At 53.9% G+C, this 11,109-nt stretch overlaps 1 protein-coding gene across 1 annotated transcript; it reads left to right on the top strand.

Annotated features, from left to right (window-relative positions):
• Window positions 1-1,113: 1,113 nt before the first annotated feature.
• On the top strand, window positions 1,114-3,533 carry YRDC (yrdC N6-threonylcarbamoyltransferase domain containing). The gene is made up of 6 exons (XM_082296464.1): window positions 1,114-1,246; window positions 1,394-1,589; window positions 1,774-1,888; window positions 2,193-2,312; window positions 2,490-2,632; window positions 2,981-3,533. Exons 1-6 carry the CDS (start codon window positions 1,117-1,119, stop codon window positions 3,042-3,044), a joined length of 768 nt encoding a protein of 255 aa, XP_082152590.1. The 5' UTR covers window positions 1,114-1,116; the 3' UTR covers window positions 3,045-3,533.
• The last annotated feature ends 7,576 nt before the right edge of the window (window positions 3,534-11,109 follow it).

The raw sequence follows: 11,109 nt of genomic DNA, 5'->3' as shown, positions 1-11,109 counted from the left end.
AATGGAATCCTAATTAAATGCTTATTTAAACATTGTGTTATAATAGTTTTTCCTGAGAGTATTCTGTGGCAGAGGAATGTGAGCGTCCTGCCCTGTCCCCTTAGGAAGAGGAATTCCAACTTTGAAAGGTGGCGTTTGCCTTTTCACCCTACTCCCTCTCCCATCACTGGCCCAATTTCGCCACTCTGGTGCCGTGGGGTGTAGGTGGGAGTTGAAACCCAGAACCGGGACATCTCCCACCCCAAACCTCCAACCTCCTCCCGTAGCTGGTTCGTGCTCAGGTCATGCCTGACTCCAGGACTGGCTCTCGGCAGGAGTTGAGCAGGGGCCTTAGAACAACACAGGGTTTGTGCCTCTGCAGCCTCTCCAGCGTCGACTCGGGTTGGTCCTGATCCCAGAGCAGCCAGGGAAGAATCAACCTGTGGAACACACGGGCGCTGGGGGCGGCTGTGCCTCCTCCTTACGAGCAGACGGCGAGGGTGTGGGGAGATACAAACCAAGCCCCTCTCACTTTATTTTGAAGTGTAAATTTAATGGGATAAAGCACAAGCGCAGGGAGACCAAGCGAGATCCAAGGCCACGGCGGGGGAGCCCGGCGGTGCCGTCGTCACCGGTCCCTGTGTTCCCTCGGCACCGACCGGGCGTTCCCGGAGCCCCAACCGATCGCGCCCCTCCGTCCCTTCCGCGAGGCCCGTCCTCGGTCCCGCCGCCGCTCCCGGGGCTCCTCAGGGCCTCGCGCTGCTCGCCGCCGGGCCGGGACTCAGCGCTGCCCGCAGCGCGGCCATCGCCGCCGTCAGCTCCTCGCAGGCGGCGATGCGGGACCTCAGGTGCCGCTGCCGGAGCTCCAGCAGCTCTCGCAGCCTCTGCGGGTCGTCTGGAACCTGCAGGGAGACGGCGGGGAGCGCGGTCACGGCCGGAGCCGCGGGTACCCCGGACCCCCCAATGCCCCTTGGCCGTCCCGTTCCCCCTCCGCACCCGCCGCTCCCGCTCCGTCTCCGGCCGGCCTGCGCGCGACTCCTGCGCGCCCCCGGTCGCCATGGGAACCAGCGAGCCGCCCCGCCCCGCCCCCCCGGATGTTGTGTCATCGCTCAGCGCCGCGGGCGGAAGTCGCGCCGCATGGCGCGGGCGGCGAGGGCGCTGGCGCGGGCGGCGGAGGGAGCGGCGGGGCCGGGGCCGGGGCCGGGGCCGGGTCGCGCCCGCCTGGTGCTGCTGCCGCCCGGCGGCGGGGCCTGGCCCGACCCTCACGGTGCGCGCGGGGAACCAGCGGAGGGGGGAGGCTGGGCCGGCGGCGGGAGGCCCCCAGTCGAGCTGGGCTGGGCCGGACCGGAGGGTGGAGGCCCCGGCCGGTGGAGGCAGGTGCCCGATCGCCCCGCTGACCCCTGGTGTCGCGCAGGTTGGAGGGAGGCGGTGGCGGCCGCGGCCAGTGCCTTGCAGGCAGGCGGGCTGGTGGCGGTGCCCACGGACACGGTGTACGGCGTGGCCTGCCTGGCCCAGGACTCGGCCGCCGTGCGCAGCATCTACAGCCTGAAGGGGCGGAACGGTGCGAAGCCGCTCGCCATCTGCCTCGGGGACGTGGAGCGGCTCTACAGGTGAGCGCGGCCGGGCCGTGGAGCCCGCGGGGCTGCCCGGAGATCCCGGCGGGCTGCAGCACCTCCTCTCGCGGACCCGGAGCCCCACGGAAGGGATGGGAGGGCATTGCTGGAGCTGCCTGAGATCCAGTCGCCCGGCCGACACCGTGTGCACATCCTGATCCAGCTGTCTCTGGCCCTGCAGGTACTGCCACGTGAATGTTCCCGACGAGCTGCTGCGGGACTTGCTGCCGGGACCAGTGACCCTGGTGTTACAGCGTTCAGAAGAGCTAAATAAAGACTTGAATCCGTTCACATCAGTAAAGTCTTGGCTACAGGATTGATCTCAGGGCTTCGGGGGCAGGGGGCTGGTTTTGTGTTGCTGCTGTAACATTTGTCCTTACTTGTCCCCAGAAGTGGTCCCTGTGTTGTCCTGCTCCCTGTGACTGACCTGGACATGGCATAAACCAGCATTAGGGCCTGATTTAAGTCTTGGGTTATTGCTGGTTCAGCAGATGTAGATCTGTCAGTTCTCTAGAGCTTCAGCTTTAAGTCAAGAGAACTTTAGGCAATGCAAATTAAAACCAGTTGCTGTGTGTAAAACCCTCCTCTCTTTCCCTGCAGCTGGTTGGTGTTCGCATTCCAAACCACCCCTTCATGAGAGACCTGGCACGTGCCTGCTCGGGACCGCTTGCTTTGACAAGCGCCAACATCAGCTCCCACGGCAGCACCCTGACTGTGTTGGTGAGGTTCTTTCATCCCTCAGGGATGTCACTGGGGCAGTTTGGCAGAGCCCCAGGCTCTCTCAGTTGAACTCAGCTTTAGGAATAAACCAAGAGTTGCTCTGTTGCTATATTTTTATTTTATTTAAATGATACTCTCAAACCACTGTCAGGACTGTTACCCACAGCTCTCTTGCAGGAATTCCAGGACTTGTGGCCTCAGTTGTCCTTGGTCATTGATGGAGGCCCCATAGGAGACATCCAGAGCCCAGAGTGTCGCTTGGGGTCGACTGTGGTTGACTTATCTGTGTCGGGGAAATTCTCCATCATCCGGCCTGGCTGGTGAGTGTAGCTGGGGCTTTTCCCTTGCTTTAAATGAAACAAAGCTTTTGGATAGGGTTGGGTCATGCATTACTTTGCTTTGTTTTGTTCTGCTTTGTTTGCTTTGCTTTGCTTCCCACAGCAGTTCCACCTTTCCATTAATGTTAACTTAATTACGAGCACGTACAGAAATCCTCAAGAGCTCTCAAATTCCCCTTTCTCAAGGCTTCTATGTGAAGCTGTAGTTTCTGGAGTTCAGGCTCTCCTTAGTTCTAAGTGTAATCCTGTGTCTCACCAATTACTCTTCCCCAGAAAATGCAGTTTAATGCTCCAAACCCTTTGTTCTGATGGCTCTGTTTCTCCCTGCAGTGCACTAACACCCACAGTTGACATCTTGAAGAAGAAGTATGGCTTGCTACCAGAATCTTCCTAACCCTTGGGACTGGGAGCTGGTGGAGCTGGGCACTGTGTGCCTGTGCACTCAGGAGTGGGTGATCATGGCCTTGTTTAATAAGGTCAATGGGTTATGTCAAGGTAAATAAAAAAAAAGACGAGAAAACCCTTTCTGACCTCTTTGTGCTGCTGTATTGTTCCCAAATGTCTGTTCTGTTATCCTGATCAGGCTTTGTGAATACAGTGATTATGAAAGTTAAACTGTTGTCAGGATGGTGTGGGGAAGAACTGTGTGCCCCACCCACTTCTGAGTGCTCATCCCATGCCATCTGCGCTGGAAGGAAAGCAAACATGGAGTAGAGGGGTTTGGAGCTTTGAGGGTGTTACAGCTGTGGTGTTCTCTGGCTGCTTTTCTCTGTTCTAAATGCAATCGAAACCTACTACTGAGATAAAACTGTCAGTGCTTCTGAAAATCCACAGTATTCAGAAAACCTAGGCTAGAGCTGCTCAGAGCAACCTGCTTCCTCCCAATGCAGAGAATGAAATAAGCTCTTGGCGTGATGATCTTCCTTTGTTTAAATATAGAATTCTCTCTTGATTTTGCTCTAAAATGGTGCTAAGCTGAAGTAAACAGGGAATGGATGAAAGTGTCCACTGGTATTTGTCATTGATTGAAAAGTAAAGTTGTTGGGAAGCAGGGAGGGGGTGGCATGGGATGTGGAGTCAGGATCCTTTCCCTGGGTGGAACAGCTCCACTGGGGTCTCCTGTGGGACGTGAGTGGGGCCTGTGCCAGGGCCACTCCCCTGCCTGCACCCAGCCCTTGCACAGCCTGTGCTGGGATGGTTTTTCTCAATGTCTTGAGGGCCATGGAGGAGTTTTCTGTTGTTACTGCTCAGAAGCAGCTATTTCAGGCACTGCCAATGGATTGTACTACACACACAGCTGACCCCAGAGTCAGCATTGCCTGTCTGGAGCTTCTGCTATAAAATTCCCAAAGCACCAGGCTGGGTGAGTTACTGTCATTTGTAGAGTGAGAGCATGAGGGATCTCTGGCTGTTTCCCCTTCTCTGCATCTCTGCTCTTACCCTGCCTTTCCCAGTCAAGTATCCTCGGGCATGGAGGCGCTGAGGGAAATCAGAGGGGTCACTTCCTTTTGCCTGCGGAGGACCACTTGTTCTGCCCGCCTGTCCCTACAGTGCTGGCGGACACTGCTCTGAGCAGAGGGTCTGGTGTAGTAGAGGGGGCAGAGTGGGGCACTGAGGGTCCCTCTGTGGGCCCTGGTGGGTAGTAAATCTGGGCAGTGACTCTCCACATCCCTCAGTTCACACCGGCACTGAGCAGAGCCAGAACTGCTGCCCTTGTGCCCCCGTGCCTGTGGGGGTGTGTAAAGGCTGTTTGGGGGCTTGCTGTAACCTCCCACCACAGTGAGCAATTTCCCTGCTGGATTTGCACAGTGGGCAGTCCCTGTGTCATTCCTCAGCTCATCAGCTATTCATCCATTCTTGCTGGGCTACTCCAGTGCTCATCCATCACTCGCACCTGCTATCCACTTTCCAAATGTTTCCTATTTTCCCAGTGCTGTATTTCCCTGCTCAGACAAGCTGATCTTGCACCATCGATAACCAGGTGCAGCTGTGCCCCTGCCCTCTGTGCTTGCAGAGGCACAGGGCTCTGCCATGTGCCAGTGGAGCAGCTGAGCCATGGTCACCGATTGAACCATGCAGCTGAGGGGCCTCTAGGAGCCTGCTTCTCTGGCTGTGGGGGCTCTGCTGCAGCAAGGTCCTCCTCCTTCCCTTAGGGACTCGGAAACATGCAGGTGGAGCTGGTGCCCTCACAGCCAGGAAGGGCTCCTTTCCTACAGCTGGGTGGGGAGTGATGCTCCCCCAAGTGAGCCACAGCCTTAAGGAAGAGCAGGCTTGCCTGAATGGGACTGGCTCTGGCATCTGCTCTGGGATGCCTGGAGCACCTCATCTTGGCCACAACCATGGCTGGCATTTGCGAGCAGCCTTGGTGGGCAGAAAACTGGGGAAGTGTATCACCATCTCAGCTGGTGCCTCTGCTCATGGCTCGTTCCCTGCTGCCGGTGTTCAGTGTCCCTGCAAGTGACAGCTTTATTTATACCACCAGCATCAAGAGGATGAACCATGCATCAGGCATGGGTGAAAGGGCTAGTGCTGTCGTTCTCTTGCAGAAGCTGCAGGCACTATAAATTCCCTCTTTCCTCTGGCTTCTGGCTGTCTGTGGGGCACTGCGCTGTCAGCATGATGTGCTTGGCACCAGCTGAAGTGACAAGTTTGTGTATCAGCATTGGGGCACTGTCAGCACCTCTGGAATGCACCAGCATGAAGCAAACCCGGGATTTGTTGCTTATTCAGGTGTCCTTGGTACTTCCCAAACTGGGACCCTGCTGCTACACCGAGTGACTGCAGAGCCCTATGTGCTGTGGGCGGGGGACATGGTAGTGGGTCCAGCAGCCATAGTGAGTCATCAGGACACAGTGACCTGTCTGCTGGGACATGGTGAAAATATACCCCAGCCCAGCTAGGACATGGGGATCAGACACAGCTTCTGCTGGAATGGGAAGGTACCTTTGGAAATCTGGTAGGTGGGACTATAAACACATTCATAAATGTACTCACAGACCAGGGTGACCCTAGTGTTTGCAGCCCTTGTAGAAGTCACATTGGCATGAGCACTCAGAGAAGAAGTTACATGGTTTGCATTTTAATTAGCACTTGCCCTGCAAACAAAAGTGCATCTGTAGAACCTCACTAGCGGAGCCAGTTCAAACTCGTGGAGCAATGGCTCAAACGAGCAACACCAGGCCAGGCTGCCTGGGCCAGGGTTGGATTGGAGGCGAAGCTGCTCGATGTCTGACCCTTTCCAGCCCTGTTGGAGCTATTGGGAATGCTGTTGTCTGAGGCATCCAAGAGCCCTAACCAGGGAGAGGTTTTACTCCATCACTGCAACCAGAGATCTGTAATGCTGCTGCTACTGCCCTCGTTCTGCTTCCCAATGAAATTAAAACTAGACTTGGGCTAATTAAGCTGGAAACACAAAATTGCAATTTGCAGCTGATTAAGTCTTTAAAAGAATATTTATGTTAATCTTCTTCTGATTTATTTTCTTGTAATGTCTTGACTAGGAGATAGCTTGGTAAGATGATTCTAGATGGAGCCCAGCCTGCCCTGCCAGATGCTGGGAGCTCAGAGTGGGGGTTTTTCACTCACTGTGGTTACAGGCAGGAAAAATGATCTTGTCTGTCTGGGCCAGGCCTGTATGCAGCAGGGTATGCTGAGTTGCAGCTCTTGGTTTTGCTGCAGGAGTGAGTCCATCTGTGTCAGGAGAGGGCTGTGAAACAGTGCGTTTAAAGGGGCATCCACTGGACAGCCAACTTTGGCTGGGGCAGTTCTGCCTCTCCTGCAGCTCCCAGACATGGCTTTGCTGTTGCACAAGGAGGCTGCTGTGAAATGCTCTTTTGAGTTTATCCTCCCAGACTACAAAGGCCTATTGTAAAAACCCAGTTTCCTTCTGCACACTGTGTGTGCATATCCACTTACACTGTCCTCCAGCCCTTCTTCCAGCTCCAGAGCTGGCAGAATGCCGGGCAAGTTTCCGCAGGATACCGGTTTAAGGAATTAGTCTGTAGAAGTGTAAATGATAAAGACAGAAGGGACCTTGAAGTCATCTGGAGAGTCTTTCTCAGACAGCATTCCTGCTTCCAGATCACCCCAGGTACATTAGTCAGATTTGCTCTCAGCTCCCTTTTCTGGAGGATGTTCTGCCTGACTGCTCTTCTTCCTATTTTCCGGTTCCTTAAAAAAAATATTTATTTGGACTGGAATTTTTCAGGGGCTTAAAGGTAACACGGTCTGTGTTCATCCACCTCTTCTCCATTTTTTTCCCTTTTCAGAATGGCTGTGGTTTACCCACCCTGGTCTTGACGCCTTGGGGATGGCTGCAGGGAGTCCCTGGGGAGGGGGCTCTGGGCAGCACAGGTTGAGGTGGGGCAGTGCTGGCACGCCATGGGATGTCACCACTGCAGTCCCTGCGTGCAGGGAGAAGAGGTCCAGAGGTCAAGGGCTTTTCACTGTGGAATTGTTAAATTAACTATTAATTTAGTTTTGATTAAATTAAAACTTTTTTTTTTTTTTACCAGCAAATGATTCTCTGCATAATTAATGCTGGCTGAGACTGCTGATTCACTTGCTGCTGCTGTGGGACAGAGCATTCATTGCAGTCCAAGACGTGCTGGGTTCCAGGGGCAGTCCTGTAGGAAAGCCATGTGCGGCCCTAGGGAGAACTTTGGTGCCCGGGACAGGGAAAGCACTGGATTAGATCCCCCATTGCAATGAAACTATTAATTTTTATTGGTGAGCCCACTCTCCCCAGGGTCTGGGGTGATGCTCCCCATTAACTCTGCCTACAGGGGCTGGGAGTGGCCCAGCTGCAGCTCTGTCAGGTGCAAGTTGTCATCAGCCACAGCTTGATTGGATGAGATTTCTGGGGAACGAGAAGCTCCCAAGCTTGTGGCAGTTACCTGCCCAATGTGAGCAGAGGAGAATTTTCAGGTTTTTTTCCTTGTTGTATAGCTGTACCCTCTAAACACCCTTCAAACGCTGATAGGCTTCCCAAGGTGTGGAGAGAGCGCTTCCCTGCCTCCACGTGTCTGAAAGCAAAAGAAATGGTGAGTCACAGGGATTTGCGGTTTTAATAATGAAATATCATCTTTTAAAACCTGCAGTGAGCAGGGCAGTTGGTTTCATTATTCTGAGCATGTTTGGCCAAAATCCTCTGCTGGTTACCAGACATCCATTCCCCTCTGCTGTGTGGCTGCAGCTGTGGTGAGATGAGTGGTGGGGCAGGGATCAATGGTGGAGCAGGGATGGAGGTGGGATGGGGATCGCTGGCAGGGCAGGAACCACCACACCTGGCTGACGTGGGAGCCCCAGGGCTGGCAGAGAGAGCGGTCAGTGGGGCTCTGTGGTGCCTGGCTGAGGATGGCTGGGATTGCAGTAAAACTAAACTTAGCATCCAGGATGTTCCTGAGAGACACTGTCAAGGTGCCACTGGTGTTTGGAACAGGCTGGTCCTGCAGCCAGCTGGGAACACTGGCGAGATGAACATTCAGTGCAGAGACCATGTTTGCTCTACTTGTGCCCTCCATGGTTAATGCTCTGCAAATAACTTGGCAATGACTACAGTTAGGCCAGGACATCTCCCTGTAATCTGGATCCCTGTTGTGCTGTCAGACTCAATTCAAATTTAATTTGCTAAAGGTGTATATCAGGCAGCTTTTTTTCCTTAACATAAAACTGTGGGGAAGATAATATTGATGGAAAAAATAATACAAGTTCATATTCTTCTAACCTTAAGGAAGGAAAAGAGATGCCAGAAAACTTGGCTAAATTTACATTTTAATGGGAAATGTTCTGACTGCCTGCTCTGAGAAACACAAATTGCTTTCCAGATGGGACCCTCACTTTATACCAAAGTGCAGGGAATTAAATCCAGCAGCCTCTAATGAGATGAAAGGGATATCTGGAGCCACAATCCCCACAATCAGCCAGTGGCAAGGACAAGCCAGGCTCTGGTGGTGAGGCCAGGCTGTTGTCCCACCAAGACCAGGGGCACAGGCAAGGCGGCTGCTGGGACTAAGGGACGTGGCTCCTGACTCCAGCGTCTGGAGGTGTCATGCCAGTGAGTGGAGGGCTGTTTGCTATGTGTTTCAAACCCTGGGTGACCATGACCCTGCCCCTGCTGGTGTACCCCAGCCCATTTTGGGGGCACTGACAGAGGGAGGGCTGGCTCAGAGGGGTCTGTCCTCATATGTGGCGAGGTGGGGTCTCAGTAGTGGTAACTGCACTGGCACAAGTGCCATTTCAGCCATTCTTACTGGGAGCTGCAGTGGGAGCCTCCCAAGAGCCTGTGCCCACGGCAGCTGTGCTCTCTGGGGTCTCTGCCCTCTTGTCTGTTCCTTGCCAGAGCAGCTCAAACTTGCAGACAGGCTCCAGCAGTCTCTCTGTGGTGCCAGCCTGGTGTCTCGGACCCCCATACAGCCAAAAGCCATGCCCAGGACAAGCTCTTTGAAGATGAAAGCACGGCACAGTGCTGCATAGTCTTATCTCTGGCAGGGCCTGTCACCTGCAGACATTTCTGGCATATTCACGAGCACAGCAAAGACTCATCCCTGCTGGGACTGAGTTCCTGGCATGTGTCCCCACCCCATATGGTCCTTTTCCAGTTGTCAGAGCAGTTGTGTGCAGTGGATGGGATGTAAATTCAGTGTCGTATGGCAAACGCATCACTCAGACAAGGAGACAACATGCTTATTGGGGATGCTTCCAATCCAATAAAATAAGCAAAATCATCCATGTTAGAGGCTCAGTCAGAGCAGATGCGCTGGCACCCACAAGGCTGCTTCCCTGGGGGAAACAGTGTCACTGTCTGGAAACCAAGGCAGTGATAAATCATAGGCGACCTTCAGTAATTTGTTACTGCCTTGTGCAAAACACTGCTGCTCCTCTGGGCCAGTCCTGGGCATCTGCCTGGGATCACAATGATTCCGATCTTTACTATCATAATGGGTTTGTCATGGGTTAGATAATGACAAAAGGCTGCGGATGCAGGAGAACACAGACGTGGAGCTGCTGCAAGCAGAGCACAGCGTGGACCAGTGGCAGGTACCACTGGTGTTTGCTGCTCTGGGAAGAGCCATCCCCAGCTGCTGGGTCTGCAGGGCTGAGCAGGGTTGCTCAGAGGCCCCGGTGGCTCTTGTGTGCTGGGACAGAGAGAGATGGTTTCTCATGTTTCCAGATTGCCAGGCATCAGCAGGCTCAGTCCTGCCTCACACTCCATTGGTAGCAGCAGGACTAATGCTGTTAGTGGAACCGTCGGGAGAAACGCAGAGCACTCGCAGTGTGTGTGGCGTGGCAGATGTTCTGGTAAAGAGATGGAGCAGCTCAGGGTGAGTTCTGGAGATCTGGGGTTCGCAGTGATGTGCTGAACTCCTGCCCAAAAGTGGAGCCAAGCTGGAAGGTGGTGGGGTGGGAGCCTTGGAGTTTGTTGGTCACAGACAGGAGCTGTTGGGGTGAAACTGTGGGCTGGAGCTGCATACGGGGCTGTGGTGGAGGAGAGGGTGTTGGGTCCTTCAAAAACATCAGTGGGCACCTAGTTGGGCCCAAATGACAGGTTTCAGTGCTTCTCCTTGGAGAGGCAGTCTTGCACTGTTCTCCCTGGCAGCAGGGTGCTCTGCACCAAAATACAGTGGGGGCTGGGACCCCTCCTGCCACGCTGGTGTGAGTGGCTAGTGGTGCTCATGGGGTTGACTCGGGAGCCACACCAGTGTTGAAGAGAATTCTGAGGACTCCCTGCAATGACTCAGGCCAGACCCAGAAGCAGGTGCCTGAGTTTAACCAGCAAGTTTGTGTCACAAGGATTCTGTGGGCTTGGCTGGAGTGAATGTTATTTCCCCCCAAAAGTCACAGAGAGACAAAACACCTACTAAAAACAAAGCTTCCCTTGATACTTCAATTGCGAAGCAAAATTTATGTTTTGATTTTGGAAATCAGTGGCAATTCACAAATTATTCTCCTGTGCTGCTACAGGTCACCCATCAGCATTGGTCTCTGCTTGACAGGAGCTATTATGAGGTTTGTTTGTTTGTTTGTTTGATATTAGTGGTTCAGCTGCTCTCCAGGTTGGTATGGTAATGACAAATTACAGACTCATGGGCTTTTTTTCCAAACAGTTTTAGAAAATGCAGCTGGATGACATCATCACAGTGCCACTGAGCACACCAGCAACAACACCTGGGATGAAGCAGTGTTGAGGAGGGCATGTCCCCATGCAGGTGAGCACCAGGTGAGTCTGGTGTGGGGCAGCAGGCTGCAGCTCCAGAGACATGGCTCAGACACACTGCTGCCCCTGTGTCCCTTCATCTTTCCCAGATTGTTTATCCCTGTGCCCATTGACAGTCTGGAGGGACCAGAACATTTCAGGATCACTGCTGCTTCCTCACTCTGTCCCACCCATTGCTCACTGTGTCGGGATCCTGGCTGTGTTGGGATCACCTTTGCTGGTGATTCTTTAAGTGACCTTAAAA

Source organism: Coloeus monedula, assembly GCF_965178545.1.
Source record: "Coloeus monedula genome assembly, chromosome: 24".
Classification (NCBI taxonomy): Eukaryota; Metazoa; Chordata; class Aves; order Passeriformes; family Corvidae; genus Coloeus; species Coloeus monedula.
The sequence above is the reverse complement of the archived record's forward strand: the minus strand, read 5'-3'. Positions and strand labels throughout refer to the sequence as shown.